At 46.8% G+C, this 24365-nt stretch overlaps 2 protein-coding genes across 4 annotated transcripts; both read left to right on the top strand.

The window, feature by feature from the left end:
• The first annotated feature begins 48 nt into the window (after positions 1-48).
• vps41 (VPS41 subunit of HOPS complex) lies at positions 49-12933 on the top strand. 2 transcript variants are annotated; one of them, XM_076047434.1, is made up of 28 exons: positions 49-186; positions 512-550; positions 3094-3201; positions 4933-5010; positions 5371-5445; positions 6521-6583; positions 6711-6776; positions 8351-8470; positions 8540-8686; positions 8785-8851; positions 8941-9038; positions 9476-9605; positions 9745-9860; positions 9945-10063; positions 10194-10275; positions 10351-10443; positions 10528-10655; positions 10766-10910; positions 11000-11041; positions 11126-11176; positions 11281-11418; positions 11518-11572; positions 11649-11789; positions 11880-12016; positions 12120-12219; positions 12307-12351; positions 12451-12530; positions 12623-12933. In XM_076047434.1, exons 1-28 carry the CDS (start codon positions 166-168, stop codon positions 12701-12703), a joined length of 2565 nt encoding a protein of 854 aa, XP_075903549.1. In that variant the 5' UTR covers positions 49-165; the 3' UTR covers positions 12704-12933. The 2 variants fall into 2 exon arrangements, with proteins under 2 accessions (XP_075903549.1, XP_075903548.1); XM_076047433.1 differs by lacking the exons at positions 49-186; positions 512-550 and adding an exon at positions 672-726 and having other exon boundaries at positions 3059-3201.
• Positions 12934-13215: 282 nt separating this feature from the next.
• Positions 13216-24033, top strand: LOC142902534 (uncharacterized). Of its 2 annotated transcripts, none has more exons than XM_076047689.1 (10): positions 13216-13304; positions 13905-20569; positions 20675-20777; positions 20911-20983; positions 21081-21186; positions 21269-21400; positions 21562-21651; positions 21988-22131; positions 22221-22405; positions 22492-24033. In XM_076047689.1, the coding sequence occupies exons 2-10, from the start codon at positions 13907-13909 to the stop codon at positions 22658-22660; spliced, it is 7665 nt and encodes a 2554-aa protein (XP_075903804.1). In that variant the 5' UTR covers positions 13216-13304; positions 13905-13906; the 3' UTR covers positions 22661-24033. The 2 variants fall into 2 exon arrangements, with proteins under 2 accessions (XP_075903804.1, XP_075903803.1); XM_076047688.1 differs by having other exon boundaries at positions 21078-21186.
• Positions 24034-24365: the final 332 nt, after the last annotated feature.

Here is a 24365-nt window from a genome sequence, read left to right as displayed (position 1 = left end):
AGACTCTGACAGCAAGCGTTTCCTCTTGATAGAGAACTGGATGTTGTAATTTTAAGATATATGCGTGTGATGTTGGACGCGGACACATTGTGTAAATTTCATGTAGACGCCTTTTGAAATTTAAACAGTTTTGCGTGTCACTCTGTCCATATAAAGCTACTAGCAATGGCGGAAGTGGAGGAACAGGTAAGCTCTGAATGCTAATACTAGCGGGTTTGTGTTGACGTTCGCGTCAAAAAAAATAATAACAGCAATAATGATACAAAAACTCAATCCTACTTTTGATTCAGCTTTGTGTTTACCATTTAATGTGGTGTCATATACAGCATTTGTTACTCGATAATATCTGCGTAACAAAGGATGATTTAACATCTGCAGCTTTAATTCGAATCAATTACAGTTTAGCAAGAATCTGCAATGGCGATGAATATACTGTGCCAACTTGTTTGAAGGCTTGAACGCATTTAATGGCAGACTTTCACTATTCATTCAAAAATATCTCATCATCTAGGGAAGAAAACAAAGTGAGGAATTTACAGACGAGTCTGAGGTAAGAAACACTCGAGCACCACCATGAACTCTTTCCCCCTTCCATGTCTATCAAGACGGAGATGGAATAAAAGAGTTGGGGAATCTTGACCCTTACTTAATATGTCATGTAGTTACACTTGTATGCTGCTTTCAGAATGCATCGAATGCAGCACGTTGCTGATGACAGGAGTGCCCGTATTCTTGTCAATCACAAGTCTTTCTTTCTCTTTTTGTAAAACTCAGAAAAAATACAGCTCACTGCCTGCGGAGCATAATACAACACCAGCCTTTATAAACTCAGCGTGATCCCAGAAGGATCTTTGTCAGGTTTGAGAGGTGTCAAACACTCATGAATTACAGATAGCTCTCTAGTCCCATCAATATTATGGTTGAGCACAGAGATGTTACACCACACTCGTGCTTCTGAGAATTACGAGTAGGTTCAATAAAATATAGCTTTGGACATCGGCCTGGCAGGAAGGAAAGACTTTGTAGAAAGCAGAGAATGAGTATCACATATCAGGGAAAGGCTTTAGTGGAACACTTGTGCCCCCTTGGAAGAAAGAGCGTAAGAGTAGAAAGCAGAGAGTTCCTGGTTTATTAAAGACAACGGGGCTCACAATATGTTGTTTTTTTGTATGCACTTACTTCTCCAAGACATGAAGACTCATTGGAAAACACACGACAGATTGTGCTAGAAAGCAGCTAATTGTATAAGTAGACTGCAACTGTCTCATTTTTACTAAACTCTGAAAGTAAAGCAAGAAACATACTTTTCACCTAAACCTTTTTATTCTTTAATGTCAAAAAAATATCAATTTCTCTTAAAATAAAAAACATCCCTATGAGTCTCTTTGACAGCACTTGAGCTGCGGCTGACGCAACAAATAGGACGCTGTTTGGTTGATCGTCTGAAAGCACTTTGAATGGAGCCTGAAAAGATGGCATGTGAGATATACAAGATATGCCTCAGAAGGTTACCCCTGTATTGCAGAGAAAGACCAGGAAAGTGGAAATAAACAATGGCCAATGCTTTCATGAAAAAAACTAGTGAATATTGTACATGATAACAAAGAATAGGCCAGTTTGTTTGCCATAACTTAATTTTTTTTCAATGGCAGTTTCAATAAAAAAAAGAGATTATTTTCTTTGTCTGATTGTGTTTAAGATGGATGTTGTTTCATTCAGGGATTAAAAGCACTTAAAAGTTGAACTAATTGTACGCCCGACACTTGGTTGTGCCTGGCCTTTAATATGGTATTTTTAGCACATGAAGACAGACGGTAGCTGACAAAAGCGATGGCAAAAGTTAGAAAATTGGTCGTTTCTGCTTGGGATGAAGTTTGCCTCTGTTGTTTGATACACCTCTGAGAGCCATGACAAATGCCCTCGCATTGGAAATCCCGCAAGCAGAATACACAGGAAATAGCCTGGATATGGCGTTGTTGAGTGGGAAAGGATTGTTTTTGAAAATAACATTTTTTCCACGCTATTGTCCCCAACCTGCAGCCCAGTCGCACATAATGGCAGACAATGTTTTGAGTTGATGCACCCTCCGGGCAGCCACAGACTGTGCAGCATTGGTTATAAACCGAATTATAAGTAATATTCAGGCTGTGACTGGCCACAAATGTCGGCTCAGTCTGGAAAGTGTAACGCGGTAGACTGCCTCGACTTTGCTTTATGAAATGATGAAAATTCGTGTCTGTCCCTGGGGATGAATAGTCTCAGGGAAAGTAAATGGAAATGTGTCTTTGTGCATGTATATGCTCTGATATGCACATGCAAGACATGTGAATTTCTTTGAAGACACTCGCATAGGGAGCCTGGCAGCGACGGCAGGCATTGCTGAGCCCAACTCATCCTCCCAAATTTCACGACTTTTATATTATTTTTGCAGAAGATTGCTTGTAAAGAACCTCTCATATTTTGCTGTTCTTCATTGTTTGGATGTCGACTAGATGGCTTGAAATGAGAAAAATCCCTTTTATGTTTAATTCATTAAAATCTGGAAAAAAATCTGAATATATTTTCATCCAGTGAATTAAAAGAAAACAAACAAATCTGTGGTTACAGGTTTTATATGAGTAATATTTCTTCCTCACTTACGGTTGCAATTTAAATATATTTGAGCTCTAAATAAAGAGATATTTGTTTAATGTGCAAAATGACATGCGTAGTATTTATCATAATAATACCACATAATAACTCAAACTGAATGTAGAGCTTTATTCTTCTGTTTTTGTGCATGAAAGGAATTTCACGGTCTTTATTTATGGCAATGTTGTTGAGATACAAACCAGGGAGCCACACTTGTGGTCGGAACCTCCACACTGGGCCCCTTAAGTTGAGTGACACTGATTTTAAGCGCTTTCACCTTGACATTCTGCATATTTGGGCCGACTTCCTGAAGAGTTTTGTCCATCGCTTTTAGGGAACATTTGCGTGTGCGTGTGTGTGTGTGGGGGGGGCGAAAAAAAGAGAGACTTTGTCGTTGTAATGAATACCTTGACCAAAAGTGCTGCAGCAGGAGTACATCTCACACGTCGACTCCCCCACCAGGAGGAGGACAGCGAGGAGGAGCCCAAGCTGAAGTATGAGAGGCTCTCCAACGGGGTGACCGAGATCCTCCAGAAAGACGCCGCCAGCTGCATGACCGTCCACGACAAGGTAGCGGTCGTGTCTCAGCCGCCACAAGGGCGTTCCAGCCTCAAGTATAGACCTCGCATTGTTTATGTACACTTTTGAGACAAGTCCTCTGCAAAGTTGTTGCTTTCTTTCCCTTTTTTTCATTGTGTGTGTGTGTGTGTGTGTGTGTGTGTGTGTGTGTGTGTGTGTGTGTGTGTGTGTGTGTGTGTGTGTGTGTGTGTGTGTGTGTGTGTGTGTGTGCAGCCTCGAAAGGCAGCCAATTCTTTTCTCACCTTCCCCTTCATCGCCTCTCAGGGAGACACATCAAAAGGAAGCCCATGCCATTGTCCTCCCGCCTTTTTTTTCCTTCTTCTTATTCCCACTCTTGCATACTTCTCCGCTCTATCCGCCTGTGTTTTTGCCCGCTGCTGATATTTTTAAGATGAGGGCCGCCCCCGTTCTCAGCCAGACGGCTAATCGTTGTGGCACCGGCGCAGCGCACGTGCACGCCTGAGCAGAGCACAAGTCACCACCGCTCACGTCTGCTCACCTGATGTTTTATTAACCGCCATTGATTTTCATGTATTCATTTTTATTTATTTTTTCTTACCTTAAGGAGCCCGACCTCTTTTGCCTTCCCCACTTTTTTACCACACAGAGGCATCGGTGCCAGTTTGACCAGTCTTGTCCGACCCTCGTTCTCTTTCTTTTGCTTCCTGTGCCGTCTTGCTGAGCGTGCGTTCATAGCCCCCACCTTCACCACCACCACCACCACCACCACCATGCACAGAGCTGTGACACCCCCACCAGCCACCCCCCTCAAAACGCTTGAGCCACCAGTAGCACACACACATTGGCCTGTGTTGCCTCATATTTTAAGTGTCTGAATCAGAATTTCATTTGAACAATTCCATCCCGATAAATCCCTTTAAAAGTTGCTCCGCCTCACAAGGTTGAACCCTTTATTTATTTATTTTGGGTGATTTTATTTGGGGAGATTGCAGGGGGGCTCTGTCTGACATGCTCAGTTGTGCCTGTAAATATAAGCATTTCATTATGGACTGCACTGAAGCATGGTGGGCTCGCCGCACATCCACATGCTGTGTGGAAGGGAGGGGGGATTAGTAGGAGGGCACGGAGCAGCGGCCGGGGTGGAAGAACACACACTTAATCTAATGCCAAAAGCTCCCAGCTCCTATAATTTTTTTGTCCCAGTGGACTCGTGTGCGCGCGCCTGCACACACACACACACACACACACACACACACACACACACACACACACACACACACACACACACACACACACACACACAAGTGCACCAATTCACACATACGCAGTCCAAACACAAACCCAGTTTGCTGCTTAAAAGAAATAATGACTCTGTCGGGCAGAGAGGTGATTGGGTTGCACTGGGAGCCTGGGAAGAAGTCAGATGTACAGTGCATTTATTATGCTTAAGCATTTTAATTTGAGGGAGGGGAGAGGGAAAAAATGCCATTTCACACTGTATGCTTTAATAAATAGGGCTTTTCCACCTCCTGCAATTTCACAGCTTTGCCTCCAAGCCCGCCCAATCCCTGCTCTGCTCAGGTCGCTCTGGCTCCACACACTCTTTTTTTTTTTTTTTTTTTTTTAACCCTCTTCCAAAACCTTCATTAGCACCAGATTTCTTTTTTTCCTTTTTTTTTCTTTTTTTAAAAAATCAGTTGGTTTTTTTTCTTCTGCAAAATGCTTTTCGTTTAAATTAACACGACCGTTGTCCCTCTCCAGTTCCTGGCTTTAGGTACACATTTCGGAAAGGTCTTTTTGCTGGACATCCAGGGAAATATAACTCAGAAGTTTGAAATTGTGAGTACATTGAAACCCTCGTGTTGACACTTTTTGCATTTAAAGTGTCAGTATCAACATCGTGTCCACTGTTGTTGAATCCTTCATGCAAAAACAATGTTCAGTTTAGCATATTAATTCAAGATCCTTCATCATTTATATTGAGTAACACTGAGTAGCTGCTGAACCAGAGATTTGTTGCCCTAAACTGTGGCTGCTGCCAGTGTAGAATCACAATCTTTCATCTCTCCTTCACTTTTCACCATTTCTGGAGTCCACTTAGTGGGTTGAGGTTGAGCGTGCAGCTTTCGGCCGCCGCTGCCGCCGCCGCATATATTTGCCGCCTCTAAAAACGGATGCCTGGATATTGTGTGTCCTCAGAGTTCAGTGAAGATCAACCAGATCAGCCTGGATGAGAGTGGAGAGCATGTGGGCATCTGCTCCGAGGATGGGAAGGTGAGCGCTGCCGACGTTACCGATCACTGCCCATGCAAACCCCCCGCACTCCTACCCCTCCAAAAATACTGTCAGCCGTCGCTATCGTTCATCAGTGGCCTTCAAGTCCACAAATAACTTGGATAATAACACTTTTAAACTTATTGGGAATAATTTGAAACTTGAAGTGGTGCGATAGCGAGTTTTCACGACAGTTGGAGCATTAACCTGAAGTTGTATCATCACGTTATCTACACATGAACCTTTTTTTTTTTTTTTTTATTGCCATGATTCACAAAGTCGTTAAAAGCTTGTGCCAGTTTTCCAGATTCGGGGAGAAGCTTGCGCTCAGATGTGCAGCGCTGTCAGTCAGCCATCAGTCGTCAGCGGATACCCTCCCCATGTTCTCTGCCTTACCTGTTATCTTGTCTCTTCTCATCATTACCACCATCCTTCATGGATTTCGCAGTTAAGATATGCTCTCTGATATCGCCCCTTCGCCTGCTCAGAGCACTCTGGTGGCAAAAAAAACAAGATCTTGTCGCGCAAAAAAGTGGAGCAGACAATTAAAATCAATGCGAGTGCAATTGTTTTCCCTCAACCATTTCAGACGGCTGCTAATCCTTTAAAAATCTAACTTAATCCTTTACTGCTGGTGCGCTTCCAAAAAAGATATGAGATCAGAGTTTTATATTATTTCCGAACTTTTTTTTTTTGTGTTGGTGGGGGAGGGGGTTTTCGGGGACAGGGGTGGAGGTCCCATTATGATAACTGCATGTATAATGTCCAGGTACCTTGGACACTGATGATGCATTTGGTGTTTGTTGTAGCCAGAGGAGGTTGCGGTCAAGACAGAGACGAGGACTTGTGATTTTAAACCCTGCAGGGTCCAAAGAATCAAGCTGACCGCTAATTGGTGACCCAGTGGAGAAGTAAAGGAGCCAATCAAATGTTGCTCTCGCCACAATCCCCCCCACATACTCCCCTGCTGCCCCCCGGACAGCTGCAGTGGCAGCAATTAAAAAAAAAAGAGGGAAGAAGAAAGAATGACATTTTGCGTTACCGGTCTTCTTCTTGCTGCGTCGTCTCCTCACAGGTTCAAGTGTTTGGCCTCTACACAAGAGAAGGCTTCCATGAGAACTTTGACTGTCCTATTAAAGTAAGCATTATATGATTATCCTGACAACTTTCCTCTCGCAAGCCGCTTTTCACTTTGTGCAAGACGGAAGCAGGTGAGTTGAAACCTCCAGCGCAGTGACACCCCGCGTCTTGCTCTTCCGTTGCAGGTGGTGGCGCTGCACCCTCAGTTCACCAAATCCAACCATAAACAGTTTGTCACTGGGGGCAACAAGGTAGGTTTGCATTGCACTCCTTTCCACTCACGCGATTTGAGACATTTCCGCCGACAATGATTCACCCTGATTGTGTCCTGGCGAAACCTAATCTCGCAAAACCTCCTCACTTTGGCTCGGCCCGAGGCGACGCGCAGGACTTTGTCTGGTGTGTGAAAGGCTCTTACTTTCCTGTCTCTTTGCTGGAGTGCTCTCGGGAGGGCTGCCCATTTTCACAAAGTGCTGTTCTTCTCTCCGCGGTGTTTGAAAGGCAATGCTTCACAAGCGCGGCAAGTAGATGTCATTATCAAGAGGGTATATAGTGTTAGGATTTCCGCATACAGCGATGACTTGCCTGAAAGATGTCTCCGGGAGCGAGGACACCACCGGAGGTGAAGCCTTGGATATATAAGATTTGTCATTTTGTGCTTTTCAAGAGGAAACCACCAACCAGTTATCCCCCCCCAAAAAACAATTACTGTCCACTGCCGTAAACTGATTTTAAGCAAGCAGGCGTTGCAAAGCTGACCGTAAATAAAGCGGAGTGACATTTGCTACAACCAGAGTGAGGAAAACAAGTTTTTTTTTTATGAAACCCCCATTGTTAGCGTTACTTTGCCATTTTCTTTCAATTGCCGCCGATTCCTCTCAGTTCCAAGTTGTGAAGGCCTCTGCAATGTGCCTGTGATGAAAATCAATAAGGCTCAACGGGAGCCACATCCTGTCAAAGGAAATTCAATTTTGTCTCCACAGTTCCTTTGTCATATCATCTCTTTGTAGAGCAAACTGTTTATTAACATAGCCCATTGGCTGTATTAAAGAGCCTATACAACCTTCTCTCTGCATCCTTGATAATATGCACTTTTTTGGGGGCCTCTTTTTTATTTTTTTTATTTTACTATATTTCTTTCTTACCAGTTTGTATAGTAAGGACAGCAACAATGCAGGACTGTGAATGCCAGCCTTTGTCCTTTTGCGGCATTTACAACACAAGGACTCAACAGTTTTCCTCGCAGCTTTGGAGCGGCGCTCCATTGTGGGGGAAAACAGAGACTTTGCACAATGCTCCCCGCACCTGTGTAAGGGGCCATGAAAGTGAAAAATCACAACGCAACGGCGTTTAATAATCAAGATGTGCCGATGCCTACTGCGGGCTGCAGTGTCTACAGTAACTGGCACGTCGCTGAGACGTTAAGAGGGAGAATGATGCACGAAACAGGCCTGTCAGTGCGTCAGGTCTCCTCCATCTATTGCAAATTACATCTGGCTTGTGAAGTAGCAGGATGTGCCCTTTTGCCAGTGAATGAACTGCTTTCCCGTTCAGGTGCAGTCCAGCAAATGGCTTTTGTTCCTTTGTGTCTCAATGCTTGTAAATTCCAAAGTGGAATTATGATGATGAATTTAAGGTTTTTGGGGTTTTTGAGCTCCCTCATTTACAGCAGATCGGAAATTGTCCCAGTGCAGTTACATTATACAACGGTCATCTACTGCCCTCTGTAGGCAGGGTTGTGAAACTCCATGCAGAATGAAGTGTGAATGAGCTTCACGCATCTAGTAATGTGTTGTTTTTTTTCTTATTTTTTTCCCTCTCGAAGCTGCTTCTGTATGAAAGGAACTGGTTGAATCGCTGGAAGACATCTCTTATTCATGAGGGCGAGGGCTCCATCACCAACATCCAGTGGAGAGCCAACCTCATCGCCTGGGCCAACAACGTGGTGAGCGATCCGTCCCCTCCAGCGTCCGTGCGCCAAAACGTTCAGACGCTTAAGTGCCGTTTCTATTAGGGGGTTAAAATCTACGACTTCAGCACCAAGCAGCGGATCACCAATGTGCTGCGGGACAACACCGACCTGAGGCCTGACATGTACCCCTGCAGCCTGTGTTGGAAAGACAACACCACCCTCATTGTTGGCTGGGGGACGTCTGTCAAGGTTGGTTGCACTTCTGTTGGAATTATTTTACCATTGCATTGCCGTTTTTTGTTTTTGCACATATTTTTCTCACTATCATTATTGTTCGACCCCTCCAGGTCTGTGTGGTCAAGGAGCGAAACCCGACCGAAATGAGAGATCTGCCCAGCCGCTACGTTGAAATAAGTATGATTCCATTTGAACATTCCAAAAGTAATTAATAATTGCTTTAAACAAGATGTGTTTCATCCTCCTTTGTTTGGCTTCTCCACCAGTTCACGCATTCGACACAGAGTTTTTCATATGTGGCTTGGCGCCGCTGGTGGATCAGCTGGTTACCCTGTACTTTGTGAAGGAGAGCTCTGATCACATGGTAGAGTTGCCTCATTTACCACATTTTTTAATCTTTACAACTTTCTACACTGCAGATAGATACTGAAGACATCAAATATATGAGCGATGTATGTAATTATGCAGCAAAGAAAAACATGTTCAATAACTCCAAATATGCTTTTTATGAAAGGTGGCTATTTTGAAGAATTTAAATATAAAACGTGTTTGAGTTATTTTACACTTTTATTGCTTCCTACATAATTCCATGTGTGTTCATACGTAGCTTTGATGCCTTCAGTGAGAAACTGCACTGTCAAAAGTCATGAGAATGAAAGAAAAGACATTAAATTCATAGGGTGGGTCCAAACTTTTGACTGGGAGAGTATGTAGATGGATGGATGGATGGATGGATGGATGGAGCATGCAGGGTGTAAATACTTGTTTTGTGATCGTGCTTCCATCCCCGCGTGCATGCAGGACGAGGAGTTCCGCGCGCGGCCTCGCCTCGACATCATCCAGCCCCTCCCCGAGAGCTGCGAGGAGATCTCCTCCGACGCGTTGACCGTGCGCAACTTCAAAGACAACGAGTGCCGAGACTACCGCCTGGGTGAGACCATAAAAACAGCCCCGGCGGGGAAATGTCACGCGGCGTTTTGCTGCTCTCTTGATCTCATTATGCGTCCACCCGCCAAATGTCAGCTGTAACGCGCCGTACGCGGGAGTCGTAAATGCGTTTCCATTAACAGAGCATTCGGAGGGGGAGTCGCTCTTCTACATCATCAGTCCCAAAGACATCGTCGTGGCGAAAGAGCGCGACCAGGACGACCACATCGATTGGCTGCTTGAGAAGAAGAAGTACGAGGTTTGTGTCGTCGAGCTGCGCGCGTTCACAAAAGGTTACCGTCTGCAATTATGCGGGCTTTAACTGCTCGTGTCGCCGTGACAGGAGGCACTGATGGCCGCTGAGATCAGCTACAAGAACATCAAGAGGCACGACGTCCAGAAAATTGGGATGGCCTACATCAATCACCTGGTGGAGAAAGGAGACTATGACAGCGCCGCCAGGTCGGTTCTCTGTCTTCCAGAAGTGGAAATTCTAATTGACCCGTCATATCCACAAGCACTTCTGCTGGATGTCCTTTTTCATGTGATGGGTCAGATGACCTTTGTTGTTTTTTTTTCCCCCTAAATGCAGAAAGTGTCAAAAAGTTCTTGGGAAAAACATGGAACTTTGGGAAAATGAAGTGTACAGGTTCAAGACCATCGGGCAGCTGAAAGTAAGTTTGTGATGAGGCCTGTGATTTTATTAGAAATAATCTCTTACCACTGAACCCTTCCCACTCTGGTTTCAGGCCATCAGTCAGTATTTGCCCAGAGGAGATCTCCGCCTCCGGCCGGCCATCTACGAGATGATCTTGCATGATTTTCTCAAAACAGATTATGAGGTTTGTTGTCCTCTGTCATTTCGCGCCGTCACTCTGTTGGACGTCCACTGACACTTTGTCCACTTTCTGTGCCTGTCCACAAAGGGCTTTGCTACGCTGATCCGTGAGTGGCCAGGAGACCTTTACAATAACATGGCGATTGTTCAGGCAGTGAACGACCACCTCAAGAAGGATCAGACCAACAGAACTTTGCTCACCACACTGGCTGAACTGTGAGTTGTGCTTAAAAAAATGCAAAACTTAAATTGTATTGCGGAAAACATTAGTTTTCTTCCTTCTTTAATCAGTAAAGGTAACTTAGCAGCACTTGTTGCTTCTGCAGGTACACGTACGACCAGCGGTACGACCGAGCTCTGGAAATCTACCTGAGACTGAGGCACAAGGACGTCTACCAGCTCATCCACAAGCACAACCTCTTCCCCTCCATCGAGGACAAGATTGTTCTTCTCATGGACTTTGACAAAGAGGTGCAAGTCAAGTTTGAGGATGTTTTCGATCATCAGTGCTTATCCTGCTGTGTTTTCATTTCTGTTCTCCTGGGGTTTTTGTCTCTTAGAAAGCCGTTGATATGCTCCTCGACAATGAAGACAAGATATCGGTGAGTGTGCAGCGTTTAATGTCAGCTTTTCTCTCAGTTGAGAGGGTCCTGATTCCCCATCTTCTTTCTTCCCGGCACTCCCAGATCGACAGAGTGGTCGAGGAACTCAGAGACAGACCTGAGCTGCTGCATGTGGTGAGTCGACTGAAATAAAACAGATATAGTTTGGTAGAAGATGATAATAAATGTAATTTTGATTCAGGTTAAAAAAAATAATAATTTCCCCCCCCCCCCTTAAGTATCTCCATAAACTGTTCAAACGAGATCACCACAAAGGCCAGAAGTACCACGGCAGGCAGATCGGCCTCTACGCTGAGTTTGACCGACCAAACCTCCTGCCTTTCCTGCGCGACAGCACGCACTGTCCATTGGAAAAGGTAGGATTTTAAGATTATAAATATTTTCTTCAATTTGTCATTCCTTTGAATCCCGCTGGTTTCTTCATGACTTTGCATCATCTCCCCTTTTACTTCAAGGCTTTGGAGGTGTGTCAACAGAGGAACTTTGTAGAGGAGACCGTCTTCCTGCTCAGTGAGTCTTGGTCTCGCGGAATCAGGTTTTGCTAGAATGGTGAAAGTAGCCTGGGTTTTGTATTTGTCTTTTTCAGGCAGGATGGGAAACTGTCGACGAGCTCTGCAGATGATTATGGAGGAGCTGGGGGATGTGGACAAAGCCATAGAGTTTGCCAAAGAGCAGGACGATGCAGAGCTCTGGGAGGATCTCATCTCGTACTCAATTGACAAACCACGTACGGCGTAGCCTCCCGCGATACTCTTAATTTTGCCATCATTTTTGTTTTTTATTGTCATGACATGCTTTATCTTTTCTGTTTTTTAAGCTTTTATCACTGGCCTCCTCAATAACATTGGCACTCATGTGGATCCCATCCTGCTCATACACCGCATTAAAGAGGGCATGGAGATCCCAAACCTCAGAGACTCATTAGTAAAAATCCTGCAGGACTACAATCTACAGGTTCTTATGTCATTTATAATCATTAATGAATTCTTTAATACATTTAAACAATGGATCAATCTTACAATAACGATACTATAACCAACTTTTTGTTTGTTTTCAGATTCTTCTCAGGGAAGGCTGTAAGAAGATCCTGGTGGCTGATTCCCTCTCGCTGCTCCAGAAGATGCACCGGACACAGACGCGGGGAGTGCGGGTCGATGGTGTGTGAGCTTGACATTTAAGGCCCTGAAGGCAATTGAGAATGTTTAAATTTGGATTTTTCCAACGTGGTTGTTTTCTCTTTTCAGAGGAGAATATTTGCGAATCCTGCCTCGCCACAATATTACCTTCAGGTTGTGCTTTCTCTGTGTACATATTCAAATCTGTCAAAGTTGTGTTGTGTTTGAAAGCTGATTTTAACTTCTTTTTTTTTTGTGACATCAATGTTTCAGACATGGCCAAACCATTCAGTGTGGTGGTGTTTCACTGCAGACACATGTTTCACAAGGAGTGTTTACCTTCTTCCGGAGCAGTGAGTCGTTCACTCTTTGTTTGGTAAATCATTGTTTGAAAAAGTCACAGTTTTAAAACCCCATGCATCTTGTTTGATGCTGCTCATTTCAGGTTCCTGGGATGCAGTTTTGCAACATCTGCAGTGCAAAAAGACGAGGGCCGGGAAGTGGAATCCTGGAGATGAAAAAGTGATGTGTATTCAGCACTGGCGTTGTTAATATGTACTCAGCTGTTGCTTTTGTTTGCTGTCAATGTCTTAATTAATAAAAAGATTCGATACGATCATTACAAATGGCGAGCTATCCAAGGCCTCAGTCAGTGTCTATTCTGTTGCATTAATGTATTTATATCTAATAACTCTGCTTGCCGCACGCCTTATGATCAAATGTCTGCAAGGACTCAGAATAAAGACACAAAAAGCAGCTTCCGTTTTCCGCCTGCTCATTGCACATGTCCGCTATAAACCTTTAGGTCACTAGTAGTAATAGTGTTTACAGTAACGGCTACCTACTTGTGTGGCTCTTGGTTATTATTTACTCACTGTCTAGTTGTGGTGGTGGAAAAATAACAATTACCGTCCTCAATAACGTATGAAGTACGTATTAAGTTTTTGCGATGCTAATAACATAACAAAACAAAAACACAGCCAAAAAGTGTGAGGAAAAAAAAAATCCCCATCCCAAGAGTGGAAAGCAAGCCTCGACGTCACATCCGCCGTTTCACTCCGGAAGTACAGTTAATTTTTATTCGCAGGGAGGAAAAAAACAGCTGCTGTTAAAAAAGAAATCATCAAGTGAGTTTCAGTGGCTATCTCCACATCTTTGTCGTTTTTGCTGACGATTATAACATAAGAACGACTCCTAGCACTGCCCGCGCCTCTGTTTGGCTGCTTTGTTTCTCGACTCAAGGAGCGAATCGCGTTTTGCTCATTTGTTGCGAGTTGCTGCTAACGTTAGCTCGCACCACTGTGGACTTGCAGCTAGCGCACTAGCCGACGCTAGCTTAGCCACCCAACCGTTTGTGTTGTGCCCGAACCTCTCTTGGTGTCAACGGTTTGTTTGCTGTGTTTTGAAGTCAGGCGAATTAGCAAGGATTTCACTTCGTTTCGGTTGCATAGTGTATTATGATTGTGTAACTACCATTTGTTAATGTCCAGGCGTTAGCAAGTCCAGTCGGATGTTGTGGGTAAAGGAGAAGGACGTATTTTTTGTTTGTTTTTAAGACTTTAAACGGTATTATTTTTTAACTTGACAATGGAATGCATGTTCTTTATTATTCTACCTACATTTAAACAATCTTAAGCCACAAAACCGTTGTTTAACTTCTTGACAATGGTCTAACAAAGTTGTATCTGCGCTGTTATGACATGGTTATCATTATTATTGTTTTACAGAGATGCCTGCTCCAAAGAGAGAACCTTCTCCCCATGACTCTGAGCCCACAATGAGGACAGCGGATGAAGATGGGGAGGCCTTGCACTCCAACACTTCACCAGCCTCCCACATAAATGCCCTCAAAAGAAGAACTCAACATGAGAACACCACACCCCCACGGACTAAGATGAAACTTTGTTCTTCAGTAGACGGCGGGGACAACAAACCAGCTAAGTCATCCACGCCGGGTTCCTCCCCAAATGATTCCAGCAGCTCCATTTCTGACCCGCCTGTTAAAAAAGCCAAGCTCCTGATTGCCACAAGTGCCTGCAGCGGAGAAGCCCCTTCGCAAAACACCTATTCTAAGACTCCCCTCAAGCGTGCCGCATCCACGGACTCTGAGGATGAGTTGAGTAGTGACGACAGTAAGACTGACCTTTTTAGAGACAAAGGTGACGGTGACAAGGCTCGCTGCATCAGACAATACGCAAACCGAGTGAAAGGTAAGCGCAGGGCTGAAGAGTCACCGTCTGTGCCACAGGAGAGAAGCCACGGTTCACCGTCTGCACCCTCGGGCATGATAAAGATGGATCACAATTATGGTAGATTTTCACACCTGTTGGGCTTTGGTGACACTAATCTGGATGTCAGGAAGGAAAATGTAACGTCTGTCACGAAAGGTGAGAGGCAAGAACTTTTCGTTCCCTCAGTGCAATTTGAGCCAGCGAAAACGTTATGCTCTTCAACACTAAGCACACAAACGTGCATTGAATTGAAAAAATGTGCAACAAGTGAAAGTAAGCCTGAGGTTTTAAAGGATGTGGAAAACCCAAAGCCCACTGATACTACAGCAGTTGCATCATGTAGGGAAGACTTTGATTCTGCAGCAGCTACGCAGGTGGATCACTTCACATCTCAAGCAGGCAACAATGAAAAAACTGATCACGCAGAGTCTGTGGAAATTCCTGAGTGTGCACCTAATGAGACGCAAGTTTCTGTTGCAGAAACACTGGACTCCAGCACCACAGAAGCAATTCAAGTAGGTAACTCGCATTCAGATGGCAGAACAGACTTGGCCTGTGCCAGTCAGACTGAAGTGAGCAGAGAAACAGAAACAAAGCAAACCACAGATACTTTATTTGAGGAGATAAAGACTGATGTGAAATGCAGCCATACGGAAGCAGAATGTCAGGGGCTTGAGACGTTTGAGGAAACTGCCGTCCCTGCAATCCATATTGATATAGGAATAGATGGTAAAGTATTTTCAAACGATACTCACACCGAGCCAGAGAAAATCCAAGTTGAATCTAATCCACCAAGTCAAACAGAGGTAAATCTGACATCTGTTGGTAATGCAGACACTCAGACAGATACCAGAGTAGAAAGTTCAGTCGTTCTTGAAGAGGATTCAAAATCTGGACAAGTGCCGGCTGGATTCATCCCTGAAGCTGCATGTGTAAACACCAACTTATCTCACCAAATAGTGAGTCAGCCAGAAGAAAACATTATGGAAAGTGAAACAAATGGAAGCGCGACTGTTGTCCTTCCCGCGTCCTCAGCCGAGGTGCAGTTAAACCTGGTTGTGGGGGACGAGACGAGTGAAGGCTGCCCTGAAAAAATGACGCAAGGTGGTACAGCTGATGATGAGCAGAATCAGAGAGCGTTAGCTTACTGTGACACGGACCCGGAGCATCAGACAGACACGTGTGTCAACACTGAAGTAGCTCCAGACCAAACATCCTACTTAGTGGAAAATCAACATGAGCAGAACAACGGTGAAGGTGCTTTAGTAGCTGAGGTGGAAGCAACGACGAACTTTGAACTGACGACTGGGCCAAGTGTTCAAATTGAAATGGTCGAGGAGCCTTCAGAGACGTTGGAACAGCAGGTTTCTAATCAGCCAGCTACTGCTGAAGCATCAGACACAACTTCTGTTTTCAACGAGGATCATGGCAGTAACTGGGACACAGTGAAAAGTCAGGATGAGGCAAACCTTGAACACACCGCTGTGCATGAAATGGACACTTTACTAACCAAGATACCAAGTCCTGCGCCGGCAGTGGAAGTACAAAGCCAGAGTGGACCAGCTGTTGGTGAGCTCGGCACAGACACGTCTGCTGAGGAGCATCACGATGTCATCCGTGAAAAATCTGAAGTAGACCAAAACGAAGGCACGTTGGTCTTCCCATGTACTGAAGGACTTGAGGGTGATTGTACCAGGACGCCAGATGGTCTTGACATGCCGCCTAGAGTGCAGATTCAGCAAAGCCCAGAAGCCAGTGAAGGCATGACAAGCACATCCGAGGAGGTGCAGAATCCCCCCGTCTCAGTCTGTCTCAGCAGCAATAATGTTGGAAGTATTGCAGCGGCCGTGCAGGAGAAAATTACTTCAGATGACTTTTCCAGCACTACAGCTGCAGTAGAAATGGAGAGCCAGCAGAGCCAGAACTCAGCTGATAAAGATCAAGAGTGCCCAGAGATTCCGACTACTGAAGGTAATGGGAATGAAAATGCCTTGTTGGCAGAAGGTGACATTGTAGCAGAGAATCACACAGATTCTGAGACGACAGCAGCAGCGTCTGCAGAGGCTCCAGATGTGACGGACGAAGTCACGGTGAAAGTCCAGATGAACCAGGAGGTCAGTGAAGTTCCCGCACCTGACGGAACAGCACAGAACAACTTCAACATTGCTAATGGCGAAGACGGCAACGATGATGCTGTGGTCGAATGCATGGATGCCACTGACACTGACAGTCAGATGGTAGAAGATGTGAAAGTGACGCCAGAAGAGATTCGTCATCTGACACCTGCAATGGAAATCCGTGATGTCCAGGAAATGGGTGATCTGAACACGGAAGCACAAGAAGAACCCAAAAGGGAAAATTGTGAGAGAAAGGAAGAAAGTTTCCACCTTTGTGGTGAATCTGCAGACGATCCAGCAGATCAAGTCAGCATGGAAACTCCACTAACTGCATCCACATTCGAGGTGACTTCTGTTGCTCCACCTGTGGCTGAAGTACAAATCCAGGGCACCTCAGAGGTCAGTGTTGTTGACGCGGATGTTGCAAATGAGAGCAGTGGAAATAGTCCGGACGAAAACAAATTGTGTGCAGAAGCTGTTGACATTCCAAAGGTGCCTGTGAGTTTGGAAGCTGCAGAAATAATAGAGAGTTGTAACGTCCCAACGACTGTGGAGGCAGAAAAGGAGAACGTTCGTGAACACTTTGGGACAGAACCAGAGGGTGGAAGTGATGATAGCACACCAAAAGAAGACAAGCCCACTACTGAGCATGTTCACATCCCGATGGACACCACAGCAGCACCTGAAGAGTTTCCTGAGGCGTCACCTGCAGCCGTATTTCACATCAGCGGCAGCCTGGAGACCAGTGAGCTCAACGCTGTAGCAAAAGAAAACCTCCCGACTACAAGTTGTGGGAGTACGGCCGAGCAAAACGAGTCCGCTCCTGAATCCTTCAGTTTGTCAGAGGCCCCGACGAGTTTGGGGAGCACTGCGACACCGGAGATTATTTGCGATCCACCACCTGCTGTGGAAGAAGAAATCCACGAGAGCCTGGAGGTCGGTGAACCCAACACAGAAGCTCCGAGCGGCAGCACTGAAGGTGAGGCAGAGAAGGGCGAGATCGCTGGTGAGTCTGTTGACCCCTCAGAGACCCAAACGAGTGTGGAATGCGCAGTAGCGCCAGAGACTGGCAGTGAAGTGGCAGCAGCAGAGCAGCAACTGCAGAAGATGGAGAAAGTGAATGAAACTCAGGTGGCCCTGTTTGACGAAATCCACACAGTTCCTCCTGTGGCCGCAGCTCAGAATAAGGACGGTGAAACCGTGGATCAAGGCTCCAGTGCTGAGCCCATCCAGATGGACGCTCAGCCAATTAGTGGGTCGATAGAAGGCAAAGATTCTGGATTGGAGGAGAAGACTGCGATTGATGAGGCAGTAGCTGTTTCCGCCCACGAACCCGACGCACCACCCACGAGTTATCCTGAGGAAAATGAAGAATTTGTGTTTGCATGCCACAAAACAGACGAGGGCGATTTTGCCGTCCTTCCATCTGCAGAGCAGAAGAAGGCGGTCGGCCTGTTGGAGGTGCAGTTGGGCCAAAACCAGGTGGTGTACGAACCAATCAGCAGCCCGGAGAGCAACGGCGGCGCAGAAACTCCCGTGGCGTCAGAGAACCTCGAGGCCGAGTCTTTCCTGGAATTGCAAAACACGGCGACGCAGAAGATGGAGGAAGATCCATCTGTGTTTGAAGAGAGCCGAGACGTTTGCACACACGTAGACAAGGAGGGAAGCGTCAAACACCAGACTCCTGTTCCAGCCAGCCACGATCTAGAGGTGGAAGTTTTACCTGAGGCTCCACCTGAGGCTCCACCTGAAAGTTGCATCACAGCGATCGTGGAGCAGATTGACACGATCGCAGACGTGAAGCAAGTGGCAGCGATGGGCTCAGGTCCAGACAGCAGCGCGCCAGGTGAGGGCGAAGTGGGGAACTGTGAAAGCAATGGGTATCCCGATTTTGCCAAGGCTCCAGAATGTCCAGAGCAGGACCTCGCAGGACTGCAGGAGGTCACAGGTGGCGCCATGGTAACCGCAACGAGCAACGTACTGGTGATGGAAGACGGCGACGCAGAGTTTGTGACGTTAGAGCCAGTCCCCCAGAGTGAAATCGACTTTGATATCGTAACTCAAGCGGCTGCAGAATCTGGACTCTCTGTCTCTTATTCCGAGGAGGTTTTTCATGGTGGCGCTTTGGCAGTAACAGTAGAAAATAAGGAGATTTTGAATAGCTCACAGCTCGCGGAGCAAGTGCAGGAGTGCCAGGCGGTCGATGAAGTGCAGAAAGAGGAACAGCAGGCGCCAGATCAGGAAGCATCAGCCGAGGAAGTCGCTGCTCAGAAGTTTGAAAACGGAGAGGAACCAGCGGAGGTGATGATGGAAGTCGATGCAGCAGAGGGTAACAACGTGACAAACTGGCCGGCTGGGCAAGTCGCCACTAGTGAAGATGTAAACTTAGCACCTTCAGCAAACGACGAGGCTGACGTGCCCGTGCAGGAAGTGCAGGTCCTGCAAGACATGGAGCTGGGCCACGAGATCGTGGTGGGGATAACGGACGACGAGGGAGGAAGCGACGTCTGCGTGGTGGAGAAGCCTCAGAAGACGTCCGACGCCGAGGCTGGCGAGAAAAGTGGTGGCGCCACAGAGAAGGGTGATGGTGGCGAGGTGGCCAAACAGGGCAAGAAGCCCAAGAAACAAGAGATGAACACGCAGGCCCGGACTAAGGCCCGACTGGCGGCGCTGGCCGAGCAGAAGGCCGCGGCGTCCAAGAGGTCGGCTAACAAGCAGCAGCTCAACCTGCTGGCGCTGTGTCAGGAGATCGCCGAGGACATCGCCACCGACAGCATGTTGCTGCAGAGGATCGAGGAGGAAAAGAAAGCTGTGGCTGCCGCTGCCGCAGCGGCGGCTGCAGCTGCAGCTGCAAAGAGTGAAGCCAGCAAGGAGGAGCCTCCAGCCGCCAGCGCGCAGGAGCCCAAAGCCGCCTCCACTGCCGCTGCTACTCCTGCCCCGCCAGCAGGGGGCTCCGCTCCACCGACTCCTGCCGTAGAGGCGCCGGCGCCCCGGCCGTCTGCGACCGAACCTGGCGAGGCGAAGAAGGCGGTGGCGGGCGCCGAGGAGCCGCCAAAGAGGCGCTTCTTCGTCTCACAGGTGTCCGTGCCGCTGAAGGCCCACGAGAAGAAAAAGCTGACCCGCTATCAGCGGCTGCGGCAGGTGGAGCTGCAGAGGGAGAAGATGTCGTGGGCACGCGTGAAGAAGCTCAAGTCCGACCAGGCCAGCCAGGCCTTCTCCGACGTGGACTGGCAGGCACCGCTCCACACCTTCTCCCAGTTCTCCATGGGTCCGGCCGCGGTGGCGGAAACTCCTCCCCCTGCTCCTCCCTCGCCCGCCCCCCAGACACCACCTCCTGCCAAACCCAGCGCGGACGCTCCCAAGGTCGACGACGACGGCGGCGGCGGCAAGCAACCCGAAACTCCCAAAGCGGAAGCGGCCGGGTCAGAGCCCGCCAAGGCCGCTGCCTCCACCGCTGCGAGTGCTAAAAACGAGCCGCCCGCTTCCGAAACCCGTAAATCTCCGAGGCAGAGTAGAGCTCAGGCCGCCAAGGAGATGCCACCGCCTGCGGCGCCCGCGGCCAAAGTGACCCGGTCGGCGGCCAAGAGGGCGCTGCCGGCCGCGCCGCCGCCCATGCCCAACGGCGTTGGCGCTCGGAAGCAGAAGCCCGTGGAGTACACGCCGTACAAGCCCCGCCCCAAGTACACCTTCGACGACTTCGAGCTGGACGACGACCCCGTGCCGGTGCCCCCCCCCGCCAGACCCCCTCAGCAGGCGCCGCGCCCCCCCGGCCAGGGCAACCCGGCCGGCCGGCCGAGGCCGTCTGGCGTCCCTCCACAGCTTCCCCGCCCGACGCCGCCACCTGCTGGACAGGTGTCGGCTCAGTCCAAGCCCACAGCCGCCACTGCCGCGTCGCCCCAGCCAAGGCCTTCAGTTTCCCAGACGCCTCAGTCCAAAGCTGCCTCGACCCAGCCCGGCGCAGCTCAGCTCAGGCAGGCCACGCCCACAGCGCCGCGACCGGCCGCCTCGTCGGCCTCGACCGCCTCAAACACCAACAACTGCAAGGTGACATGGAAAAACCAAAATACGATGCTCCTGTGATCTTTTCTGCAGTATCACTGCTGGAGTCACTCGCTAATGCTTTTTATTCCCTCCCTCTTGTGTTTCTAGGAATCAGCTCGTCCAGTTTTATCAACGTCAGGCTCTTCTGTTCGTGCCAAAGAGGACCCAGAACAGTCGAACACGCCTCGACAGTCTGACAGCAAGTCTACAGGTATGTTAAATTAATCTCATCTCTTATTTGTAATCATCATTTGACGGTGACAGCACATCGTAAAAACCACATCTTCTGTCTCGTCTGATCGTCTGATCTGATGTGATCATTTGCCCGTTTGGTTTCCTTCCAGGTCCAGATGTTGCTCCGAAGACCGAGGCCGTGACCGTCAGCGCTGCTGAGAAGACAGAAAAACCCTCTCAAGAGTGAGACATTTATTCGGGGTTTTGTTTAAGGTGACGCCTTTTAATGTGAACAGAATTCAAAGCTGACACTATGCAATGCGTGTTTGTCTCACAGCAGAGTGGCAAAGTCCCAAGACGTCCGCACTCCTCTGTCCGAAGCTGGTCTGCAGAAGGGGGTCCGGAAACTCAAAGAGGCCGACAAAGACGGCACCCAAACCATTATTGTAACTATATTTCCTTGTCATCCTATCCAAGTGGCCTCCATGCCTTTCTGTCCGTCACCGTGATCATTGTGTTTCCTCGCAGGACGCCGGGCAGAAGCACTTTGGGGCGGTGGCGTGCAACGCGTGCGGGATGCTCTACTCCGCTGCCAACCCCGAGGATGAGTCGCAGCATTTGCTCTTCCACAACAAGTTCATCAGTGCTGTCAAATATGTGGTGAGGAAATTGCACTATCTGCATGCATTTGGTGTATATGCGCAAAATATAGCTGACAAAATGAGACTAGTACACCAGCTCGGTCAATTATTACAATTTGTAGAGCTCACGGAAGCCTCACCAACATCTATTTGTGTTGTTTTCTTCTTCATCATACTCAGGGATGGAAAAAGGAGAGAATCCTGGCAGAGTATCCCGACGGCAAGATCATTCTAGTGCTGCCAGACGACCCCAAATATGCCCTCAGAAAGGTACTGTATGTCTCGACCAAGTCACAAATGTCAAACATTTTGTTTTCACCTTATTATTGTGCGTTTTTTATTTCTAATTTCTTATTCAAAGGCTGTGTTTTTAATTTTAACACAAGAAATTATCAAGAAAATACAAGTGAGAAGTCACCGAAGAAAATGTTGAGCGATGTAAACTGGAGCTTAAAAAGTTAATGTTCAAAATAGTGTCTTAAATGTCACCTGAACGATGTTGAAAACAGCTGGAAATATTTATGACACAAACGGCAAATTATTTCTTACTCAATAGCAGTTTTTAAATGAGACAGAAACATTCCATCTTCCTCTCTGCTCACCCAGGTTGAAGAGATCAGGGAAGTGGTTGACAGCGACCTCGGCTTCCAGCAGGTGGAGACAAAGTGCCCCTCCAAGACCAAAACCTTTCTCTTCATTTCGAATGACAAGAAAGTGAGCGGCTGCCTCATAGCAGAGCACATACAAGAGGTAAGACACCAAAAGCCCTTCCTTGAAAACTACCAACCTGCATAAAAACAATTCTAAGCTACGTGATTGAGCGTGTGGACTCTCTCCAGGGTTACCGGGTGATCGAGGAGCCAGCGCCCGAGGGCTCGGAGGGAGAGAAGGTGATGTTTGAGCGGCAGAGGGCCTGGTGCTGCTCCACCACACCGGAGCCGGCCATCTGTGGCATCAGCCGCATCTGGGTGGTCAGCATGATGAGACGCCAGAGCATCGCCTCGCGCATGCTGGAGTGCCTCAGGTGAAAGGAACCGTCTGAAAACACGTTGGCCTTTGCTCACGCGTCCTTCTTCATGTTTTCATTTTTCTTTTTTCTTCCCATCGCAGGAACAACTTTGCGTACGGCTCCTACCTGAGCAAGGACGAGATCGCCTTCTCCGACCCCACCCCCGATGGGAAACTGTTTGCGACGCATTACTTTGGAACGTCCCAGTTTTTGGTGTATAATTTTGTCAGCGGGACGCACCCGGCCCAGCCCAAAACCAACGCAGTATGACGGCAGACTGCAGATTTTATCGGCAATGCTCACAGACACTGATGCAGTTTCTCAAGTTGCATTCGAATATAATGGATTTTTTTTTTTTTTTTAACAATCTTAACACCTTGGTGATGACAAACATTGGTTTTAATCTCAGGATGAAAACAACAAAAAAGTGTTGTTGAAAAAGAAAATGTTGTTAATCTAGTCGACCCTTTAATCCTTACCCCCCCGAATAGTATTTTGAAAAGAAGACTATTTTCTTTACACATTTTTAAGAAGACAATTGGTTTTATTGATCGTATAAAGTTTCCGTGCATGACCTGACAGCAATAGAAACCCAGGAGCATTTCATAAACTTTTTCTTTTTGTTTATTGAAAGCCCTCAAGGAGCACAGGATCAACTGGCTGCATCAAACAACATGCTCATTCTGGAGTTTGTCCCTTTTTTTTAAAATTCTACTCGGGACGTTTTTAAACGCGCAACGTACTCAACTATCTGCACGTTGTTTTCAACGATATTTCCGCAGTCTCAGATTGTGTTTGTGCTGCCCGATGCTTCCTATCCGGTGGCAGAGTTTAGCTTTTTTTTGGGGGGTTCCCTGTCTCTCTCCCACGTCAGCCCGTCTTCACGTCACTGTCATGACAGGTGAGCTCGAGGTGGATCGCAAATGAGGGACTCGTGTCAACAAGTGTACTAAATGCGATGTGAGATAGGTCTGTAGTTTGGGCATTAGTTGTGCGCTCTATTACATACAAATATAACTATATCTTCTTTTTTTTCTTGTTTAGACGACCTTGCCTAAACTGTTTCGTTCTCCAAGCTGAGCCATATACTGTTAACACGGCATTGTAGCCTTTTACCGTTCACGTACCGTCTTTTAATTTCACCGAGGCTTTTTATTCTTTCTGCTTTATTTGTGCTCAAATTAATAATGTGTGACATGAACATTAACTTGATTCACCCCCAAGCCATATATTATGGCTCTTTTATTAAGTTAGTCTAGATTGCCATTATCTTATTTTGTAGCGACTAAAAAAAAAAAATCTAAATGTATATCAAATGATCATGTAGATTTATGCATAACTGTAAAACAAGCATCAAAAAAGAGAAAGGGTTTGTTTGTTTTTTTAGATCCACTTCATGTGTCACGAATGCAGCCGCGACTGTGTCGAGCAGGAATAATGGCCCACTGATTTACACGAGCAGTTACCTTTTCCTAACGCAGATGGATGGCATCTTCGTTATTCATCCCTTATTTCTGTCTTTCTTTGTTTTTCTTTCTTAAGCGACTGCTCTTCTAGAAAGATGTGCTGTGCAAGAAAACCCTTTTGATTTATACAAAGCTGTAATGTAAATATTTATTTAAATAATAAACGTCTCAAATATATATGTATTTATTTGTGTATTTATTTTTGCTGCCTTGGTGTTTGCTTACCTAAACTAAAAAATAGAGTGTGATCTGGTGCTCAGTGCCTCCAGAACTAACTCCTCACTGTTGACAGGCTGTGTGTTTGTGGAGACTCGGGGCCATCTAGTGGATATTCCAAACTAAAAATAACTTTTTTCTTTTCTTTTAAAAAAAAAAAAAAAAAAAAGAGTCAGCATCTCTTATCTGAAGACGTTGACACGTACGAGATAATAGATAATCGTCTCGCTGCCTCGTCGTTGTTGGTTGTTGTTGTCCCGCCCTCTGTCTCTCTTTCTCTCTCTCTTTGTGCT

Source organism: Nelusetta ayraudi, unplaced genomic scaffold, assembly GCF_046127955.1.
Source record: "Nelusetta ayraudi isolate G7.1 ecotype Tasmania unplaced genomic scaffold, CSIRO-AGI_Nayr_v1 ptg000094l, whole genome shotgun sequence".
NCBI classification, from domain to species: domain Eukaryota; kingdom Metazoa; phylum Chordata; class Actinopteri; order Tetraodontiformes; family Monacanthidae; genus Nelusetta; species Nelusetta ayraudi.
The sequence above is the reverse complement of the archived record's forward strand: the minus strand, read 5'-3'. Positions and strand labels throughout refer to the sequence as shown.